The 23,705-nt window shown below is 43.8% G+C and overlaps 1 protein-coding gene across 2 annotated transcripts in view; it reads right to left on the reverse strand.

The window, feature by feature from the left end:
* Positions 1-6,118: 6,118 nt before the first annotated feature.
* Positions 6,119-23,705, reverse strand: part of msh3 (mutS homolog 3 (E. coli)) — a 341,409-nt gene continuing 323,822 nt past the window's right edge. For both annotated transcript variants that reach the window (XM_041186817.1, XM_041186818.1), the window contains one exon: positions 6,119-7,159. In XM_041186817.1, coding sequence (XP_041042751.1) covers positions 7,078-7,159 — 82 coding nt within the window. In that variant the 3' untranslated portion in view covers positions 6,119-7,077. The remainder of the gene's footprint in view (positions 7,160-23,705) is intronic.

Below are 23,705 nucleotides of genomic sequence, written 5' to 3' on the forward strand. Positions count from 1 at the left end.
CCCAGAGGAAAACTGGGCATTGTTGTTACAATCCAGGTTGGTGTACAAAATAAAGGAAACTATGTTAACTTTTTACAAAACACTAGTTAGGCCTCAGTTGAAGCATTGTGTTCAAATCTGGGCATCACACTGCAGGAAGGATGTTAAGCCCTTGGAGAGGATACAAAAGAAATTTACTGGAATGGTACCAAGAATGAGGGACATCAATTATATGGAGAGACTGGGGAAAATGGGATTGCTGTCCTTAGAGCAGAGAAGGTTTTTTTTTATAAACTTTAAATCTTCTAACAATAAAACCCTTTCATAATACCCACTTTGCTAGTAAGCTTCTAAAAAAATACACTTAGTTTCTGAGCTTCACCACAGTTAAGTGTAATATTTCACCCACTCTTTTGAATGGTCTATTTCCCACTTTACACCTCACCTTCTATTTCCCTATGTTCATCCAATTACCATTTCAAACCTGCTTCTCTTCTATACATCAAAGTCTCTAGACCAGCTGGCTTTAATCCAATTAAGACACAGACACGTAAACACAAGCACCACTAAAATCTATTTTAAAATAATTTCCAATAACATTATAGACATTATATCTTCTTGACAGTAACTATTCTAATAAGTATCTACTTTTTTAACCTTTAGAAAATTTCTTATTCATATACAATATTTTCAGACACACGGCAGATGAAATTTAACACAGAAAAGTATGAAGGGATGCATCTTGGTAGAAAGAATGAAAAGAAGTGATTTGAACTGAATGGCACAATTTTAAAAGGGGGACAGTATTAAAGAAACCTGAGGTGTATGTACACAAATCTTTGAAAGTGACAGAACAAATTAGAAAGGCTGTTTAAAAGCATATAGGATTCTTGGCTTTATTCATAGAGGAATAGTGTACAAAATAAAGGAAACTTTGTTAACTTTTTATAAAACACTAGCTAGGCCTCAGTTGAAATATTGTGTTCAAGTCTGGGCATCACACTTCAGGAAGGATGTTAAGCCCTTGGAGAGGATACAAAAGAAATTTACTGGAATGGTACCAAGAATGAGGGACATCAATTATATGGAGAGACTGGAGAGAATGGGATTGCTGTCCTTAGAGCAGAGAAGCTTAAGAAGAGACTTGATGGAGAAATGTTAAAAATTACAAAAGGTTTTAATAGAATAAACAAGGATAAACTGTTTCCAGTGTCAGAAAGATCAGTAACCAGAGGATGAAGATTTAAAGGTGATTGACAAAAGAGCCAGTGACAACTTGACAATTTTTTAAAAAAAAGCACAGCAACTTTTTGCAATGTGGAATCCACTGGCTGGTAAAAGCAGGGTGGCGGAAGCAGACTCAAGATTAACATTCGAAAGAGAATTGGATAAATATTTAAAGGGGAAGAATTCAAAGGTGACCATGGGGAAAGAGCAGGGAGTAGGATTAATTGGAAAGCTCCATCAGAGTTGGCACAATGAGCTTCTTCTTTGCTGTATCATTCTGTAATTCTCTTTACCCTGACTCCCCACAGCTTTGAGCTAGAGCTAGTACTAGAGTTTTGTACGGAATTGTGTCATGTGTTTTTAGAAGTCAAGGTACAGTGTAGTTATAATAAACAGAATTATCATCTCAGGTTGCCAGCAACAAGTTAAAGGTCAGTATTTCAATACTCTCAACTCTTACCTTCAGGTATTCCAATCTATTCACCTGAACTGCAGCACTACATGGTTTCACTCCTGGACTGTGATGGGAGATGTTTGATTTAATGCAATCCTTCTATCTCTAGGTCAATTCATGTGTCCCTTTCTGTGTTTCACTGATTTTTAGCATCAGAAGAGTAACCTATTCATTTAAGGAGGTGAAGAGACTCCTATACAAACATATGAATTAGGAGCAAGAGTAGGCCATTCAGCCCTTGAGCCTGCTCCGCCATTCAACGAGATCATGGCTGATCTGATTGTGGCCTCAATACCACATTCTGTCTACTCCCTTTGACTCCTTTGTTAGTCAAGAATCCAGCTACCTCTGCCTTAAAAATATTCACTGACCCCGTCTCCACCGCTCTCTGGGGAAGAGAGTTCCAAATATTCTCGACACTGTTTCGGAGCTTGAGCAGCAGCTGGAGGCTCTGAGGTGCATCTGCAAGGCTGAGTTGTGTGGATAGCACGTTTTTAGACAATGGTCATCCCACAGCTTATGGAAGTGCAGACAGAGGGGGAATGGGTGACCATCAGTCAGAAGAAAGGTGTCAGGGAGGCAGTCAGGAAATCCCCAGGGTGCATCTCACTTGAGAACCATTTTTCTGTGTTGGAAAACGGTGAGAGTGACGGTTCGTCTGAGGAGCGCAGCCACACTCATGGCACTGCGAGTTGCTCAGCTGCACATGGGGGGAGGAAAAAGAGGGGAAGAGCAATAGTGGTAGGAGACTCAATTGTAAGGGGAATAGGCAGGCATTTCTGTGGCTGTAGATGTGACTCCAGGATGGTATGTTGCCTCCCTGGTGCCAGGGTCAAGGATGTCACTGAACGGCTGCAGGGCATTCGAAAGGGGGAGGGCAAACAGACAGAGATCGTGGTACAAATGGTACCAACGACATAGGTAGAAAGAGGGAAGAGGTCCTGCAAGCAGAATTTAGGGAGCCAGGAAGCAGATTAAAAAACAGGACCTCAAAGGTAGTAATCTCTGGATACTTCCGGTGCCACATACTATTGAGTATAGAAATAGGAGGTTAGTCCAGATGAATGCGTGGCTGGAGAGATGGTGCAGGAGGGAAGGCTTTAGATTTCTGGGACATTGGGACAGTTTCTGGGGGCAGTGGGACCTGTACAAGGCAGATGGGTTGCACCTGAACCGGAATGGGACCAACATTCTTGTGGGGAGGTTTGCTACTGCTGTTGGGGAGGGTTTAAACTAACTTGGCAGGGGGGATGGGATCCTGAGGGGAGGTTCAGCAGGGGCAGATGCACAGCCAAAATTAAAGGAGAGAGCAAATGAGTCTGGAAGGCATAGATATTATAGGCCAGTTAGGCACAAGGGAGTTTGAGAAGGTTGGATGGTACTTATTTCAATGCAAGGAGTTTGACAAATAAGGCAGATGAGTTGAGAGCACAAATTAACACATGGGAGTATAATGTAATTGTGGTCACAGAGACATGGTTGTGAGAGGAGCAGTATTGGCAGCTCAATATTCCAGGATATGGGATCTTCAGACAAGATAGGGAAGGAGGTAAAAGAGGAGGGGGTATTACAATATTGATCAAGGAATCAATTATAGCAGTAAGGAGGGATGACATCTTAGAAGGCTCCTCAAATGAACCATATGGGTAGAACTGAAAAACAAAAATGGAGCAATCGCATTGCAGGGAGTGTACTATAGGTCCCCAAACAGTCAGAGAAATAGAAGAACAGATATGTAGGCAAATTTCAGAGAAGTGTTAAAATAATAGGGTAGTCATAGTGGGGGATTTCAACTTCCAAAGTCATAGTGTGATAGGTTTAGAGGGAGCAGAATTCTTAAAATGCATCCAGGAGAGATTTTTAAGCCAGTACGTAGAAGGTCCTACAAGAGACGGGGTGGACCTGCACTTAATTTTAGGGAATGAAGCTGGGCAAGTGGTAGAGTATCAGTGCGGGAGCATTTTGCAGATAGTGATCACAACTCCATTAGATTCAAGGTTGTTATGAAAAGAACAAGGATGGGCCAGAAATCAGAGTTCTAAATTGGGGGAAGGCTGATCTTAATAAGATCAGGTATGATTTGGCCAGAGTAGACTGGGAGCAGCTACTTTTAGGTAAAACTGCGTCAGAGCAGTGCGACTCATTCAAGAAGGAAATAGGGAGAATACCGGGTCAACATATTCCAGTAAAGACAAAGGCTGGGACCAACAAATCCAGGGAACCCTGGATGTCAAGGGGTATACAGGATTGGATAAAGAAAAAAAGGGAGGCTTTTGGCAGATACCAAGGGATCAAAACAGCAGAAGCCCTAGAGGAGTATAGAGTGTGTAGGGGTAGCTTAAAAAGGAAATTAGGAGAGGAAAAAAGGGGCATGAAAAAACATTAGCAGATAAAGTAAAGGAAAATCCAAAGTTATTTTACAAGTACATTAAGAGTAAGAGGATAACTAGGGAAAGAGCCAGAAGATGTAGGTAGGTGTTCAAAAGTGAAAGGGACGACGTGGGTATAGAAATCAAGCAGAAGTACTGTGATATAATTAAAGAAATTAGCATAGAAAGGGAGGAGGTTCTAAGTGGTCTGGCAGGCTTACAAGTAGATAAATTTCCAGGCCCGGATGAAATGTATCCCAGGCTGTTGCGTGAGGCAAGGGAGGAGATAGCAAGGGTTTTGGCAATAATTTTCAATACCTCTTTGGCCACAGGAGAGGTGCCAGAGGACTGGAGGATAGACAATGTGGTACCGCTATTCAAGAAGGGAGGATGGGATAAACCAGGGAACTACAGGCCAGTCAGCCTAACCTCAGTGGTGGAGAAACTAATGGAAGCAATTCTGAGGGACAGAATTAATCTACACTTGGAGATGCAGGGATTAATCAAAGGCAGTCAGCATGGTTTTGTTAAGGGGAGGTTATGTATAACCATTTTGATTGAATTTTTCAAAGAGGTGACTAAGTGTGTAGATGAGGGCGATGCATTTGACGTAGTCTACTTGGACTTCAGCAAGGCTTTTGATAAAGTCCCGCATGGGAGACTGATAACAACAGTAAGAGCCCATGGGATCCAAGGCAATTTGGCAAATTGGATCCAGAATTGGCTGAGTGACAGGAAGCAGAGGGTGATGGTCGAGGGGTGTTTTTGTGACTGGCTGCCTGTGTCCAGATGGGCTGGTCAGTGGCAAATGGAATTTAATCCAGATAAGTGTGAGGTAATGCACTTGGGCAGGACAATCATGGCACAGGAACACACAATGAATGGTAGGACCTTGGGAAGTACTGAGGATCAGGGGGACCTTGGTGTGCATGTCCACTGGTTCCTTAAGGTAGCTGGACAGGTAGATAAAGTGGTTAAGAAGGCATATGGGATACTTGTCTTTTTTAGCCAAGGCATAGAATATTAGAGCAGGTAGGTTATGCTGGAACTGCATAAAACGCTACAGTATTGTGTCCAGTTCTGGAATCCGCATTATAGGAAGGATGTGATTGCACTAGAGAGAGTGCAGAGGAGATTTACCAGGATGTTGCCTGGGCTGGAGAGCTTTAGTTATGAGGAGAGATTGGATAGACTGGGGTTATTTTCCCTGGAGCCGAGGAGATTGAGGGGGAACATGATTGAGGTGTACGAAATTACAAGGGGCATAGATAGGGTAGAAAGGAAGGAACTTTTCCCCTTGTGGAGGGATCAATAACCAGGGGGCATAGATTTAAGTTAAGGGGCAGGAGGTTTAGAGGAGATGTGATGAAGAATTTTTTCACTCAGAGGGTGGTGGGAATCTGGAACTCACTGCCTGAAAGGGTGGTAGAGGTAGAAACCCTCATAACATTTAAGAAGTATTTGGATGTGCACTTGCGATGCCATGGCACACAAGGCTATGGGCCTAGTGCTGGAAAATGGGATTAGAATGGTTAGGTACTTGTTTGACCAGCGCAGACTCGATGGGCAGTAGGGCATTTTTCTGTGCTGTAGACCTCTATGCCTGACCCGATGTCACGTTCGAGGGATTTAACTCCCCATACACACCTAAAAACCACCTCCCCTTGCCTGGGAAAATCCTGCCCATTAATTCTGCTACCCTGTCCACAAATGCTGCCTGACTGGCTGAGCGTCTCCAGCATTTTCTTTTTTTTACTATAACCAATAATTGGAGCAGCAGTATGAATTCCCTTCAGTATGCCCATCTGGGGAGGTTCATATTTCTGCCTGCTATTGAACAAACTGCTGGAACTCTGTGCTTGTGAATATCGGACGAGACCACATTTGGGCATGGCTGCAGTGGCCCTCACAGTCAAACTGCTCACTGAAACCCACTGACAGGTGAAGAATGGATTCCTGAATAAAGCTTTCACTGCCAATGCAACAGGATAAACCTTCCCCAGGCATTAGTTTCTGTCTTCACAAAGTATGGAAAAGTCAACAAAAATACATCATTCATGACTATTGTAGAAATAACAGCACAACAAAAAAAAATTATAATTTATTTGGTTTACAATGCATTACAAACTGTTCTTACACATACTTTTTCAATTTAACATGGAATTACAATTATTATTTAGGCGGACACGATTTTTTTCCCTGCATTATTATTTCTCACCAATGGCGAGTTCCATTCCTGACAAAATACAGAACAGGTTAAACACAATCTTCCTGTTAAAAAGCAGCAGGTTTTCACATACTGTTCTGGCTTGGTTCAGCTCTCTGTATGAGCAGCAGTAAAGGAAGCATGATGGGGTAACTTTATTTCAACTGATCATTTTATTTAAAAAGTTTGCTTAATTTCAACTTCACAGCATTCAGGAAATAGGCTCAGCAGATGGGGAGGGGAATCTAGTTTCTTTTTTTAAAAAAAGACACAAAATGCAACCAGGTTTCAGTGCTAAACAGTGTTCTCTGTATTAAGGTCAGGGACTCTTTCCAAGATATAATTCCTGGCAATACCTTTATGAAATAGGCTAAATGTTGTAAAAACACATCAAAGTTTTATGATTTAGGGCAAGAGGCATATGTTCAAACTGCTGAAATTTGTGTGACATCAGAAAATTCTTGATGCACAGAACGAACGGAATGGACTTCCAGGTGGGTAAGCAAAGGCAAAAACCTTCAAGTTATTTAAGAGGTGGTTGTATGCTGTGATAGGAAGCAGGAACTGTTAGCTTTTCTGGATGAATGAACCAAGATGGGCTGATTGTACTTCCCTATCTAGTTTATCTTGCGTTCTAGGATGTACATGGAGAAACAAAGTGAATAAGGACAAAGCAGAGACAAAGTGTCTGAGACACAACAGCTAACTTTAGCCAAAGGATGTTTTCCTTGCGCTATTGACTACGATGCAGAGCCCCAATGTTCCTTTAGAACCAAACGCATAAAAGCAGATTAGCATCTCAAGTAGATGTATTTATTCAAAAATAAAGGAAAAATGAATCTCTACTTATTCACCATCACCCAGTCCATTAGTTCTTTCCCTTCATCTATTTTCCAGACTTCAAAGAAGGATTTCATTTTCTTCCTACAAGAAATAATAACAGGGTGACAGATTGTACATGTGGCATTAAGATTTGGCTGTAATTTATATGACAAACACAATGGAAGTGTTAAGAAGATTTTTGAGACTAATTATACGTCTTTCTTTGAAGCCATAGTTTAAATCCCACAATGATATGGGAACAAAGTCCTGATTGTCTTAGTAATTACAACAGATAAAAATCCATATGCAGAGTAAATACAAACAGTTTTAACCCATCCAAACATTAGTCAATAGCAATGCATATTTCTAAACCGTATTTGATAGTCCTCACTCTCCTTTATTGATGTTTCTTCATGAGGGCTGAACACTGCTAATGTGATTTTAAGATCACCTGTTTATTCAGCTATTAGGAAGCACCAAGGAGTCAGAGATGAACGAAACGTTCAAACAACTACGCAGATGCCAACTAACAGACAAGTAACAGATTGCCTGTTGATTATGCCATGGAATTTGCTACAAAATCTGAAGTAGTTCTGTAATACAAGCATAATAGTAGTTACATATTATTCTGCACTATAATGCTGCATTATAATGTGCATTTATTTACCACACACCAGTACCTCTGCTGTTTAGGAATGAGATAGGGAAAAACTTCCACTCAAGGGGGTTTTGAATCCATCGATTTCTCCACCCCAGAGGGTTAAGGATGTTTAGCCAATGAGTGTACACAAGACAAGATCGATGGGATTTGGGCAAGAAAGATACCAAGGGATAGGATGGAGTTGATGTAAAAATTCAGTCGCGATCTTATTGAACAGCAAAGTCGACCCGAGGGTTTGTATGGTCTACTCCTGCATCAATTTCTTATGTTCATACAGTAATACCTTAATATATACATCTGTTATTAAACACAACAAACTCCAAACTTTCCAGTGCTCCACTAGAATTCATACGTAACTCAGGCAGGTTATTTATCGACAGAACCCACTGGAAAGAAGCCAAGGCCTGACTACTCTGGGTCTCAGCAGTTTCCAGGATTTTCTGGGCTGCTTTGTAAGGGCAGAATTTCCACCTGTTCCTTATGAGACAAACATCATTGGGTGGCTGAACTGGGGTGAGGAGTCCCCTCTGCTGGGAATTCCCACATTCCTAGTTTATTTAGGAACAGGAATGATACTGGAGACTGACTCATCCAGTGAGATGAAGGATACTGACCAGCTGGATGTGGGTCCCACCTGACATAATGGTTTTGTCGCTGGACGCGTAATCCAGAGACCCAGGGTAATACTTCAGGGACCCAGGTTCAAATCCCGCCACAGAATTTAAACTCAATAAAAATCTGGAATTAAAAGTCTAATAATGACCATGGAACCATTGTCTATTGTTTTAAAAACCCTTCTCACTGCTAATCAGCCTTCCTTACCTAGTCTGGCTTACATGTGACTCCAGATCCACAGCAATGTGATTTACTCTGAAGTGGCCTGGCAAGCCAGTCAGTTGTACCAAACCACTAAAAAGCCTCAAAAAAGGAATGAAACTGGACAGGCCACCTGGCATCGACCTAGGCCAGAAATGACAATGGTAAACTCAGCCCAGTCAACCCTATAAAGTCTTCCTTACAAATAGTTGAGGACTAGTGTCAAAAATTGGGAGAGCTGTCTCACAGACTGGTCTTGCAAAAGCCTGACGGAGTCATCCTCACGGAATTATATCTTACAGATAATGTCCCAGACACCACCATCCCTGGGTATGTCATGTCCCACCGGCAGGACAGACCCAGCAGAGGTGGTGGCACAGTGGTATACAGATGGGAGGTAGTTGCCCTGGGAGTCCTCAACATCGACTCCGGGCCCCATGAAGTCTCATGGCATCAAGTCAAACATGGATAAGGAAACCTCCTGCTGATTACCACAGACTGTACTCCATCAGCTGATGAATTCCACTTGGAGGAAGCACTGAGGATGGCAAGGGTGCAGAATGTACTCTGGGTGGCTGAGTCCTAAAGGACATAGCTGCTAGGCTGGATCTGTGGCAGGTGGTGAGGGAATCAATAAGAGGGAAAAGCATACTTGACCTCATCCTCACCAACCTAAATGCTGCTGATACATCTGTCCATAACAATATCAGTAGGAGTGTCCACTGCACAGTCCTTCTGGAGGCGAAGTCCCCGATTTCATACTGAGGATACCCTCCATCGTGTTGTGTGGCACTACCACTATGCTAAATGGGATAGATTTCGAACAGATCTAGCAACTCAAGACTGGGCATCCATGAGGCGCTGTGGGCCATAAACAGCAGCAGAATTGTACTCGAACATGATCTGTAATCTCATGGCCCAGCATATCCCCCACTCTACCATTACCATCAAGACAGGGGATCAACCCTGGTTCAATGAAGAGTGCAGGAGGGCATGTCAGGAGCAGCACAGCCATACCTAAAAATGAGGTGTCAGCCTGGTGAAGCGACAACACAGGACTACTTGCGTGCAAAACAGCATAAGCAACAAGTGATAGAGCTAAGCGATCCCACAATCAATGGATTAATGGCTCTGCTGTACTGCCACATCCAGTCACGAATGGTGGTGGACAAATAAACAACTCACTGGAGAAGGTGGCACCATAAATATCTCCATCCTCAATGGTGGAGAAGCCCAGCATATCAGTGCAAAAGAAAAGGCTGAAGCATTTGCTACAATCTTCAGCCAGAAGTACCAAGTGGATGATCCATCTCGGCCTTCTCCGGTGGTCCCCAGCATCAAATATGTCAGTCTTCAGCCAATTCAATTCACTCCATGGGATATCAAGAAACAACTTAAGGCACTGGATACTGCAAAGGGTATGGGTCCCGACAACATTCTGGCAATAGTACTGAAGACTTGTGCTCCACAACTTACCCCGCCCCTAGCCAAGCTGTTTCATTACAGCTACAACACTGGCATCTACCCGGCTATATGGAAAATTGCCCAGGTATGTCCTGTACACAAAAACCAGGACAAATCCAACCCAGCCAATTACTGCCCCAACAGTCTATCTCCATCATCAATAAAGTAATGGAAGGGGTCATCAACAGTGCTATCAAGCGGCACTTGCTTAGCAATAACCTGCTCACTGATGCCTATTTTGGGTTTCGCCAGAGCCACTCAGCTCCTGACCTCAATACAGTCTTGGTTCAAACATGGACAAAAGAGCTGAACTCCCGAGGTGAGGTGAGAGTGACTGCTCTTGACATCAAGGCCGCATTTGCCGAGTGTGGCACCAAGGGGCCCTAGCAAAACTGGAGTCAATGGGAATCAGGGGGCAAGGTCTCCAGTGGTTGGAGTCATACTAGCACAAATGGAAGATAGTTGTGGCTGTTGGAGGTCAATCATTTCAGTTCCAGGACATCATTGCAGAAGTTCCTCAGGGTAGTGTCCTAAGCCCAACCATCTTCAGCTGCTTTATCAATGTCCTTTCTTCCATCATAAGGTTAGAAGTGGGGATGTCTACCTCACAATGTTCAGCACCATTTGTGACTCCTCAGATACTGAAGCAGACCATGTCAAAATGCAGCAAGACCTGGACAATATCCAGACTTTGATTGACAAATGGCAAGTAACATTTGTGCCAAACATGTGCCAGGCAATGGCCATCTCAAAAAAGAGAGAACCTAACCTTAGCCCCCTGATGTTCAATGGAATTACCACCAGTGAGTCCCCTACTATCAAAATCCGGGGGGGTTACCATTTGACCAGAAACTGAACTGGTCTAGCCATATAAATACTGTAGCTATAAGAGCAGGGCAGTCGCTAAAAATCCTGCGGCGTGTAACTCACCTCCTGACTCCCCAAAGCCTGTCCACCATATACAAGGCACAAGTCAGGAGTTTGATGGAATACTCCCAACTTGTCTGGATGAGTACAGTTCCCACAACACTCAAGAAGCTTGACACCATCCAGGACAAAGCAGCCCGCTTGACTGGCACCACATCCACAAACATTCACTCCCTCCACCACCGTGCATATTATCAGCATTGTGTACCATCTACAAGATGCACTGCAGGAATTCATCAAGGCTCCTTAGACAGCACCTTCCAAACTCACGACTGCTACCATCTAGAAGGTTAAGGGCAGCTGATACATGGGAACACCACCACCTGGAATTTCCTCTCCAAGTCACTCACCATCCTGATTTGTAAATATATCGCCGTTCCTTCAATGTCGCTGGGTCAAAATCCTGGAACTTCCTTCCTAACAGCACTGTGGGTGTACCTACACCATATGGACTGCAGCGGTTAAAGAAGGCGGCTCACCATCACCTTCTCAAGGGATGGGCAATAAATGCTGGCCCAGCCAGTGAAGCCCACATCCCGTGAATGAATTTTAAAAAAATCTGCCAAGTTGGATCCCAGAAGAATAGTACTTTTTAAAAAATAAACTTGACTGGCCCCATAAACAATGTGGAGAAGTGTACAAAGTGGAGGTTGGGGAAGCACCTGGGCCAACCTTTCCCCAACTAATGGTGAGCAAGTGCCTGGATTTCTGACTGCATTGAGCAGGTGGGCATTGGAGATATTCTAGCAATTGTATTTGTGTCTGCCTGCTTCATGCAAATTGGGTGCCCTGCCATTAACACCATAAACTTCAGCAGGCTTAATGCTGGAGGGTACTAGCGGGCATGCTCCAAATTACAGGAACAGTAGCTTTCAACATTGGTTACAAAATACAATCATGGATTGGACAGTTTTAATCCTCTTAATCCTTACCCTCATTCTTCAAAGTGCATTCTATCCATACTGCTTTCAGGACTGAGATCAATAGATTTTTGTTATGTAAAGGTATAAAGGATTTCAAACAAAGGCAGGTAAATCGAATAGAATCATAGAAAGAGAATGGCACAGAAAGAGGCCATTTGGCCCATCGTGTTGGTGTTGGCCGAAAAATGAGCCATTCAGCCTAATCCCACTTTCCAGCAGCTGGTCCGTAGCCCTGTAGGTTACTACACTTGAGGTGCATATCCAGCCTCATTTTGAAATGAGTTGAGGGTTTCTGCCTCTACAACCCCTTTCAGGCACTGAGTTCCAAATGCCTACAACACTGGGTGATTTTTTTTTCTTCATCTCCCTTCTAATCTTTCTACCAATCACTTTAAAACTATGCCTCTTACTCACTGACTTCCCTACTAAAGTGAATAGACCCTTCCCATCCACTCGATCAAGGTCCCCTCACAATTTTGTACATCTCAATCAAATCTCTCCTTAGCTTCCTCTGTTCAAAAAACAATCCCAGCCTATCAAATCTTTCCTTAAAGCTGCAATTTTCCAATCCTGGCAACATCCTCGTAAATCTCCTCTGTACCCTCTCTAATGTAACTTTTAAAAAATTCATTTGCAGAATGTGAGCTTCGCTGGCTGGGCCAGCATTTATTGCCCATCTCTAGTTGCCCTTGAGAAAATGTTGGTGAGCTGACTACATGCATTCTGTAATGAGCTGGCCAGAACTACACACATTAGTCACGCTGCGGCCTAGTTAACGTTTTATATAGTTCCAACATAACCTCCCTGCTCTTATATTTTATGCCTCGGCTAATAAATGAAAGGGTTCCACATGCCTTCTTAACTACCTTATCAACCTGTCCTGCTACCTTCAAGGATCTGTGGACATTCACTTCAAGGTCTCTCACTTCTCTACACCTCTTGTTTTCCTTCAATTTATTGTGTACTCCTTTGCCTTGTTAGAGCTCCTGAAATGTATCACCTCACACTTCTCTGGGTTAAATTCCATTTGCTGCTTTTCTACCCATCTGACCAGCCGATCAATATCTTCCTGCAGTCTACAGCTATCCTCCTTAATATGAATCACGCAGCAAATTTTTGTATTGCCTGCAAACTTCTTGATCATTCCCCCTGCATTTACATCCAAATCATTAATATATACCACAAAAAGTAGGGGACCTAGTACTGAGCCCTGCAGAACCCCACTGTAAATAGCCTTCCAGTCACAAAAACATCCATCAACAATTACCCTTTGTTTCCTGCCAATGAGTCAATTTTGTATCCAGCTTGCTACGTTCCCCTGGATTCTAAGGGCTTTTATTTTTCTAAACCAGTCTACCATGTGGGACCTTGTCAAAAACCTTGCTAAAATCCATGTAGATCACATCAACTGCAGGACCCTCATCAATCCTCCACATTACTTCCTCAAAGAGTTCAATCAAATTAGTTAGACACAACCTTCCCTTAACAAATCCATGTTGACTGTCCTTGATCAATCCATGCCTTTCTAAGTGACAGTTACCCTGCCTCTCAGAATAAGTTCCAATAACTTGCCCACCACTGAGGTTAGACTGACTGGCCTGTTATTATTCAGTCTATCCCTTGCTCCCTTCTTAAACAAAGATACAACGTTAGCAGACCTCCAATCTTCAGCCACCACACCTAGTGAGGACTGGAAAATGATGATCAGACCCTCCGCTATTTCCTCCTTGGCTTCTTTTAAGAGCCTAGGGTACATATCCAGCCCTGGTGATTTATCCACTTTCGAGGATACTTTCAAGGAATTGAGGTGCTTCTCAGCCCTGTTCTTACTGAAAACGTGAGCAAGCTCGAGGAGCTGAACGTCCTACTCTTGTTCCAACTGTTCTTATTCTTCCATCACTGTGCTGATAAATTACAAAAAGCAACAAAACTACAGCAACATCTACAATATCAACATGATTTACATGCTGAAAAGAGTGGGACAACTTATTTTTTAAAAATTCCATACATGTGTTTTTCATCAGTTAAGCTAAAACATGACAAATTGCAAAGATTCTACTGCCTGCTAATGAAAAAGAAAAAGGATAAAGCATCTACAATGATGAACTCTTTCAGAATTCAGGTTATTTTTTTTTTTGAAATGGAGGAGGGAAAAAGCAGTTTGGGAAATATATGAGAAGCTTTACAAAGTCTCTGGGGTAGAAACAAAATGATCATCAGTGAAGTGTTTCCACTCCAAAAATGAACTTCTCAAGGCCTAAAGTTAATTAGTTTCTTTTACAGTCTCACTGGAAATCTTGTGTGTCTGACTATTAGTGAGCTCACAGAACATGGCACTTGATGGAGCAAATGAATACACACGGAAGGAGCAAACTGTTGGCTACCTCATAGGACACAATGGTCAGGAGATTTGACTGCAAAACAACAAGATGAATTGAAGAGGACCATAACACAGTGGCAGGGTAACCTCAAAAGTGTCTCACACTGAAGAACATACTCCATGGGCATTTCCTAGGACAGAAGCATAACCAGAGGTGAATGGCTAACCTTCATTGTTTGTGTTTACCTGGAATGGGGGGGGGGGCGCAGGGGGACAGCACAAATTTCAAGAACAGCCAGTGTTTGCATACCCTATATTGACAAGAGCATTTGAAACCACTTGTTAAAAGTAAACAGCTGAATTTAAAATTTATTCCACATGGGAGGGTTATGAAATAATTTATGAGTATTACTGGCAGGAATGCTTTATGCAACCCCTCACATCCAAGTTGACATCCATATCATATTTTGTTTACACTAAGTTTTTTTCCCCTGAGACATAATGAATTACGTTTCAATTTTCCTAAGGATACTACAGAGGGAATTTTCAAACCCAAGCACTCGGGAGACAGGAATTTAGAACAATGGCTAATGCACCCGCCTGACCCTTCTGGAAATCAGCCTAATTAGGTCCCTATTGCCGGGAGCTGGCACAGAAGCTGGAGGTGATGTCCTGCTGCAGCTTCATGCAGCCAAATGCAGCCATTTAAATTGAAGCTGGTCAATGAGGGTAAGTTGCCAAATACGAAGGACACAAAACTTTGCCCAGCAAAAGGACCCCGATAGCAAAAAAAAATCAAAATGGGCAAAATGGGAGCAACATAGGAACTTTTCTCTCGTCTCAATTGATGAGCGGCAAAATGGAACTACTGCATAAGGTGGGTGCAAGTAGTGTTGTCCTATAATTAGTCTGCAAGATGGAATTGGAGATAATTTTTGAGTTGGACTGAAGTTTAGCTGAACCAAAGAAAGCAAAATGTGGTTATGAAAAGAGCTGTTTCAACATGGCAGGCAATTACTAGCTGAGTGCTACTGGTGTCACTGTCAAGGCTGTTAGTGTTTACAATGTGTTGGGGCCAAAAACAAAGCTGTCCAAGTTAGCAGATGACACCAAACTGAGTGGTGGGGAAGAAATCCAACAACAGAAAACAAGAAAAATTAAATTTGATGAATATGGATTGGGAAGGGGCAAATAAAAATGGAAATTGATGTGTCAAAAAAATTCTTCTGCCATTTTCCCTAAAACTCTTGCATTTAATTTTATATCTATGTGCCCCCTTAGCCCTCAACCACTCTAAACGGTCTGCTTCCATCTACAACATTCCATCCCTTTAAAACTTTAAATATTGCTGCCAAAGCACCCCAAAAACATCCCCAATTTATCAAGTCTTTCTTCAGGTTTGTACTTCCTCAAACTGAGCAGCATCTTAATGAATCTATGTTGCACCCTCTCTACTGTTTCAAGGGGGAGAATTTTCTGCATGTTGGGCAGGCTGGTCAGGAGGGGGCGTGGAGCCGATTGCCGCCCGCAATCAGCTCCACGCTGCCATTTTATGTGGGCAGGCCAATTAAGGGTCTCACAACGTGACGCACGGCTAGTAGCACTCAGCGCTACCTGTGCGAGTAGGGGGAGGAGGGAGAGCCGGATTTTATTAAACCTTCAGGAAACCTCATCCCACCAGTGGATGAGGTTTCCTGAAAAACATGAAGGCCACTTGGGCTCTTCACCTGCCCACCAACCTTAAGGTTGGACAGGCAGTGCTGATAATTATCTTAATTACTTCCCTAATGGCCTTAACAGGCCTTTGATAGTTCGGCGGGCGCGTATACCCGACATCACCACGCGTCATTTTACGTGTCGGCATGTCCGGCCCACCCCTGCACACTGACGGCAAAATTCTGGCCAATATCTTTTCCATTGTACAGGGCCCAAAACTGTACAAAGTACTCTAACTGTGGTTTTATTAAGGATTTCTAGATTTGCCATTACATTTCAACTTTTATATTTTTTACCTCTTGTCATAAAACCCAGCACCCAGTGGCTTTTGTTGTGGCCTTATCCACGTGAGGTGCAGCTTTTATGAGCCTGGATTCCCAAATCACCCAGCTTTCCCCTATTCAAAGTAGAACTATTACATTTTTATTTATTTATTTTTTTTAAACAGAATGCATCACCTTACTGACATTAAATGCCATCTGCCAGTTTTTTGTCCTTTCTCCAGCTTCTTTTGGTCCTCAGTTATTTACTCTACTTCCCATGTTCATATTTGGATACAACTCCCTCTAGCCCTATTATCCGAACACACTCAACCGCAGTGATCCCAAGATCAAACTCTGCAGGACATTGCTCCCTACTTCCACCCACTTGGAGAAAGTGCCTTAATTCGCACTCCTTCTAAAGAGATTTTAATACCAGTTTCTATCCTCCCCAAATCCCCATCCCTCCCCAATTCGGCCCCCACCACCCTTCACACGCTTGTATATAACTTAATCTTCTCCAATAGTCTCATGGGTGGTACCAGGTGTTGCATATTTTGCGTTTGCATGGGGAGGTGCGGTAGGTGGGAGTTGAGGACTAGGGGGTGATGGAGGAGTGGACCAGGGTGTCACGGAGGTAATAATCCCTATGGAATGCTGCCAGGGAGGGTGAAGGGAAGATGTGTTTGGTGGTGGCATCATGCTGGAGTTGGTGGAAATGGCGAAGGATGATCCTTTGAAAGCGGAGGCTGGTGGGGTGATAAGTGAGGACAAGGGGGACCCTATCATGTTTCTGGGTGGGAAGAAAAGATGTGAGGGTGGATGCTCGGGAGATGGGCCGGACACAGTTGAGGGCCCTGTCAACTACCATGGGTGGAAAACCTCGGTTAAGGAAGAAGGACATGTCAGAAGAACTGTTTTTGAAGGTAGCATCATCAGAACAGATGCGACGGAGGCGAAGGAACTGACAGAATGGGATGCAGTCCTTACAGGAAGCGGGGTGTGAGGAGCTGTAGTCCAGGTAGCTGTGGGAGTCGGTAGGCTTGTAATGAATATTGGTGGACAGTCTATCACCATAAATTGAGACAGAGAGGTCAAGGAAGGGAAGGGAAGTGTCAGAGATGGACCATGTGAAAATGATGAAGGGGTGGAAATTGGAAGCAAAATTAATAAATTTTTCCAGGTCCTGACGAGAACATGAAACAGCACCGAAGTAATCATTGATGTACCGGAGAAAGAGTTGTGGGAGGGGGCCAGAGTAGGACTGGAACAAGGAATGTTCCACATATCCCATAAAGAGACAGGCATAGCTGGGGCCCATGCGGGTACCCATAGCCACACCTTTTATTTGGAGGAAGTGAGAGGAGTTAAAGGAGAAATTGTTCAGTGTGAGAACAAGTTCAGCCAGATGGAGGAGAGTAGTGGTAGATGGGGATTGTTCGGGCCTCTATTCGAGGAAGAAGCTGACAGCCTTCAGACCATCCCGGTGGGGGATGGAGGTGTAGAGGGATTGGACGTCCATGGTGAAGAGGCGGCGGTTGGGGCCAGGGAACTGGAAATTGTTGATGTGACGTAAGGTGTCAGAGGAATCATGGATGTAGGTGGGAAGGGACTGGACAAGGGGAGAGAGAAGGGAGTCAAGATAGCGAGAAATGAGTTCCGTGGGGCAGGAACAGGCTGACACAATCGGTCTGCCGGGACAGTCCTGTTTGTGGATTTTGGATAGGAGGTAGAAGCGGGCCGTCCGAGGTTGGGCGACTGTCAGGTTGGAAGCTGTGGAAGGAAGATCTCCAGAGGAGATGAGGTCAGTGACAGTCCTGGAAACTATGGCTTGATGTTCAGTAGTGGGATCATGGTCCAGGGAGAGGTAGGAGGAAGTTTCTGCGAGTTGACACTCAGCCTCCGCGAGGTAGAGTTCAGTGCACCAGACAACAACAGCATCACCCTTGTCAGCGGGTTTGATGACAATGTTAGGGTTGGACCTGAGAGAATGGAGTACAGTAAGTTCAGAGAGAGAGAGGTTAGAATGGGTGAGAGGAGCAGAGAAATTGAGACGACTAATGTCACACCGACAGTTCTCAATGAAAAGATCAAGAGAAGGTAAGAATCCAGAGGGAGGGGTCTAGGTGGAGGGAGAATATTGGAGGTGAGTAAAAGGATCCATTGAATGCGGAGAGCACTCCTGTCCAAAGAAGTGAGCATGGAGACGATGACGGCGGAAGAAGAGTTCAGCATTGTGCTGAGCCCGAAATTCATTGAGATGAGGGCGTAAGGGTATGAAACTAAGTCCTTTGCTGAGCACTGAACGTTCAGTGTCGGAGAGGGGAAGGTCAAGGGGTATAATGAATACACGGCCGGGGCTTGGATTGGAAGATGGGGTGGGGACGGAGGGACAGGCAGGGGTGGAGGGTCCTGGATGGGTGCTGGTGTCGATGAGTTGTTGGATCTTGCGTTCCTTAGCACTTGAGAGAAAGAGAAAAAATTTCTTGTTGAGGTGTCGGATGAGACGAAGAATAAGATGAAACTGGGGACATGCGCAGCTTTGAAAAAGGGTGCGGCAGTGCTGTTGATGGGAGAGGTCGAGTGTGTTCATATGGCGGCACATGGCACTGAGTGTGGATTTCAGAATGCGACGGGAACAGCAGTCCGAGAAACGTTTTATGTCCCGGAGATACCTGTAATCCTGGCTGGGTTCGAAACATGAGGGATGGAATTTCATTTGAAATCCACGTGGGGTAAGCCGGAGACGGAGACAGTCACTGAGAAAGGAGATATGGCTGGGTTTTAGTAAACACCTTGTCAAACAAAGGACGAGTCAGTATTCAGGGGGTTTTTGAAGTGGGGTCAGGGGCGTGGAGGAGTGGAAGAGGGATCCAGTGGAGGACAGAGGGTGGGATCAGGGGCATACAGGAGTAAGTGGGATGGGCCTGGTGTCCTGGGTGTGGTGGTGGGGACAGTCAGTCAAGGTAAGAAAATGAAAGGCCTAAAGGGGAGTGTCAGTACTGTCCAAATGTGTCCAATATCTCAGGATGTTGGCTGGCAGAGTTCTTAACAGGGCTTTGAGGTCGTCTACAACATTTCAAATATCTCTGCTGAGAGCGATCTCGGACAATCTCCTTTACAACGGGCAGGAGGGTGGGCCAGCTGAGCCTGCAAGTTCAGCCGAGCCTGCACGGTCAGCCATGTCCCACACAGCAAAGAGTGTAACATTGGGCACTAACACGAACATTTAGTAAAGAATGAACAAAGGAACACAACATTAATTGTTTCTCCCACAATAAAGGAAATGTCCCCAACTCCCCTGTAACCTTCAATGCATGCCAACCATGAGGCATGCCAGTACATTCAACTCTCTGATTAAGCTGGTCTCAACAAATAACATGAATAAACTGAGACCAATGTAACATCAAATACTTACAAGTGAAATTTTAATTTTGAAAAACATCAGTGCATCTTTGTGCTCTCAAGTCTTATGTTAATGGCAATGGAGTTGAGCAGGCAAGTTGTGGCTGTGTTTCAGAGTCTCCCTGTTTGACAATGAGCATCATATCAACACCCTCACACCTCATTATTTATATTATCATGGGAAACTCGCCATTTCAAAGATGGGCTTCCTCTGATTCACCAGCCATACCTTGCCACTTTCTCACGCCGGGCGCCATATTTGAACTGCAGCTGTGCGCACAGCTCTGAATGCTTGCAGCCTAGGATTGCTGCACAGAAGACATGGCTCTGAAAGGCAAGAAGACTGCAGCCCACAATTTTTCTGATGCGTCCCTAGAACACATTTTGATTGCCATGGAGAGCCACCATGATGTCCTCTACCCCTACTCTGGCCGGAGGAGGCCCATCAGTGTCACCACTTCGGAATAGGTGGTGATGGCAAGGATGGTCAGTGCCAATGCTGCACAAAAGAGGTTGGCCATCCAGTTCAGATAAGATGATCAATGATCTCATTCATGCTGTCAGGGTAAGGCAACCATCTCATCACTCTAAACTCACACACTATCACACATTCACTGGCATCTCACTCACGGCCAACTCAAGGGACAGCAGCACTCACACTCTCTCACACACCCTCACATCGCCAGCTGGCCCCATCTCCTCTGGAAACAGCCTACTCAGCCCTCAACATCTTGAGGCCACTTGCACAGATCAACATGTGTCCCAGACACCCTGGGATGCCCCCCTTCCCCAGTACTGCCCTAGCCCAGCAGCCTTTTCTCTTCCCTGAGGCTACTTCTCCCCTTCTTCAAGCAATCCCTAGCTCTGCAGCCGTTGAAAAGCCATAAAACTAAAGGACAGAGGTAGGCCATTCGGTCCATTGAGTCTGGCCTGCCATTCAATGAGATCATGGCTGACCTGGTAATTCTCAACTCCACTTTCTTGCCTTTTCCCCATAGCCCTTGATTCCCTTACTGATTAAAAACATGTTTATCTCAGCCTTGAATATACTTAACGAGCCAGCCTCTACAGCCCTCTGCGGTAAAGAATTCCACAGACTGACCACCCTCTGAGAGAAGAAATTCCTCATCTCTGTTTTAAATGGGTGACCTCTTACTCTGAGATGATGCCCTCTGGTCCTAGACTCTCCCACAAGAGCAAACAACCTCCCAGCATCTACCCTATCAAGCCTCCTAAGAATCTCATATGTTTCAATAAGATCACCTCTCATTCTTTTGAACCCCAATGAGTACAGACCCACTGACTCAACCTCTCCTCGGAAGAAAATCCCTCCATACCCGGGATCAACCTAGTGAACCTTCTCTGGACTGCCTCCAATAACAGTATATCTTTCCTTAGATAAGGGGACCAAAACTGTTCATAGTATTCTAGGTGTGGTCTAACTAGTGCCTTGTATAGTTTTAGCAAGACTTCCCTAATTTTATATTCCATTCCCTTTGAAATAAAGGCCAACATTCCACTTGCCTTGCCTATTACCTGCTGAACTTGTATGCTAGCTTTTTGTGATTCATGCATGAGGACCCCCAAATCCCTCTGTGCTGCAGCTTTCTTCAGCCTTTCTCCATTTAAATAATATTCAGCTCCACTATTCTTCCTGCCAAAATGCATAACCTCACAGTTTCCCATATTATATTCCATCTGCCATAATTTTGCCCACTCACTTAACCTGTCTATATCCCTCTGTAGACTCCTTGTGTCATCCTCACCAGTTGCCTTCCCACCTATTTTTGTGTCATTCGCAAACTTGGCAATACTACATTCATTTCCCTCATCCAAGTCATCAATATATATTGTAAATAATTGTGGCACTCCACTCATTACAGGTTGCCACCCTGAAAATGCTGCCCGTATCCCAACTCTCCGTCTTCTATTAGTTAGTCAGTCCTCTCTCCATGCTAATATACTACTCCCAACACCACAAGCTCATCTTATTAAGTAGCCTTATGTGTGGCACCTTATCGAATGCCTTTTGGAGATCCAAATATATTACATCTACTGGTTCCCCTTTATCTATCCTACTTGTTACCTCCTCATAGAATTCTAATAAATTCGTCAGGCATGATTTTCCCTTCATGAAGCCATGCTGACTCTGCTTGATTATATTGTGCATTCCTAAATGCTCTGCTATTACATCTTTTATAATAGACACCAACATTTTCCCAATGGCAAGTGTTAAGCTAACTGGTCTATAGTTACCTGTTTGTCTCCCTCCCTTTTTGGATAAGGGTGTTACATTGGCAGTTTTCCAATCCTCTGGGATTTTTCCAGAATCTAAGGATTCTTCGAAGATTACTACCAGTGCATCCACTATCTCTGCAGCTACTTCCTTTAATATCCTAGGCTGCAACCCATCAGGTCCAGGGGACTTATCGGCCCTTAGCTCCATTAGTTTCCCTAGCACTTTTTCTCCAGTGATAGTTATTGTATTTATTTCCTCCCCCACTTTTGCCCCTTGATTCTTTAGTATTTTTGGTATGCTCTTAGTGTCTTCTACTGTGAAGACTGATGCAAAGTATTTATTCAAATCCTCTGTCATTTCCTGGCTCCCCATTATTTTTTCCCCAGCCTCATTCTCCAAAGGACCTATATTGACTTTGGCCTCTCTCTTCCTTTTTATCTATATAAAGAAGCCCTTACGGTCTGTTTTTATATTACTTGCTAGTTTATCCTCAAAAATTTATTTCCTCCCTCTATTATTGTTTTGGTAATCTTCTGTTGGTTTTTAAAACTTTCCCAATCCTCTCGCTTACCACTAATCTTTGCCACACTGTATGTTTTTTCTTTCACTTTGATACTATCCTTAACTTCCTTGGTTAACCATGGTTGGTTTATCCCCTTCCTACAATCCTTCTTCTTCACTGGGATATATCTTTGTTGTGAGTCATGAACTATTTTCTTAAACGTCTACCATTGTTCATCAACCGTCTTTTCTGCTAAACTCCTTTCCCAGTCCACTCCAGCCAACTCTGCCCTCATTCCTTTGTAAACACCCTTATTGAAGTTTGGAATAGTTGTTTCTGAACTAAGTTTCTCACTCTCAAACTGAATGCTAAATTCCACCATGTTATGGTCACTGTTGCCTAGAGGATCTTTTATTCTGAGATCATTTATTAAACTTGCCTCAGTACACATTACCAAATCCAAAACAGCCTGATCCCTGGTTGGATCCATAACATACTGTTCTCAGAAACTGCCCCAAATACGCTCTATGAATTCTTGCTCGTGGCTACCTTTGTCAATTTGATTTTCCCAATCTACATGGAGATTAAAGTCTCCTGTGATTTACATACCCTCATTATGTCCTGATTTATTCTCTGTCCGACAGCATAGATACTGTTAGGAGGCCTATAGACTACTCCCACCAATGTCTTCTTCCCTTTGTTATTTCTTACCTCCACCCACATCTTCCGATCCAAGATCATTTCTTGCTATCGTACTTATTGCATCTCGTACTAACAAAGCTACCCCATCACCATTTCCTTCCTGCTTGTCCTTTCGAAAAGTTACATACCCCTGAATATTTAGATCCCAGCTTTAATCTCCTTGTAACCATGTCTCCATAATGGCTATAAGATCATACCCATTAACCTCTATTTGTGCCATTAATTCATTTATTTTGTTCCGAATACTATATGCTTTTAAGTAGAGCTATTAATTTTGCCTTTTTACCATTTTATCCCCCTTTGACCCTATTTGCTGCTGTTTTTTATGTTTGTACATTCTGTCCCTTTCTGTCACACTCTGTGTACCATTACCTAAGTAGCTATCCTGCAATGCAGCTATATCCTTTTGCTTTGTAAGCCTATTTACCCCCTCTCCAGAACCCTCCCCCTCCCCTCCTCTACGGCTGGTATGGAAGGTAGAGACCTGCCTGTGAGCCCCGCTAAAAGTGAAGTGGTGCTGCTTGCAAAGCCTGGCGCTGATGACCGAAGCAAAGTAGACAAACAAACCTCGAAGTCCCGAGCAAAGTGCAGCTCGCCAGGTGCACATCGCTTATGTACAGTTGTGAAACACGTCAGTGTGTGCCTGGACAATCCAGCATGGTGGGCAGGCAAGGTGATAAGATGCAAATGCATTGAAATTAGGTTCCGGTGTT

The sequence above is a fragment of the Carcharodon carcharias genome, chromosome 4 (assembly GCF_017639515.1).
Source record: "Carcharodon carcharias isolate sCarCar2 chromosome 4, sCarCar2.pri, whole genome shotgun sequence".
NCBI lineage: Eukaryota > Metazoa > Chordata > Chondrichthyes > Lamniformes > Lamnidae > Carcharodon > Carcharodon carcharias.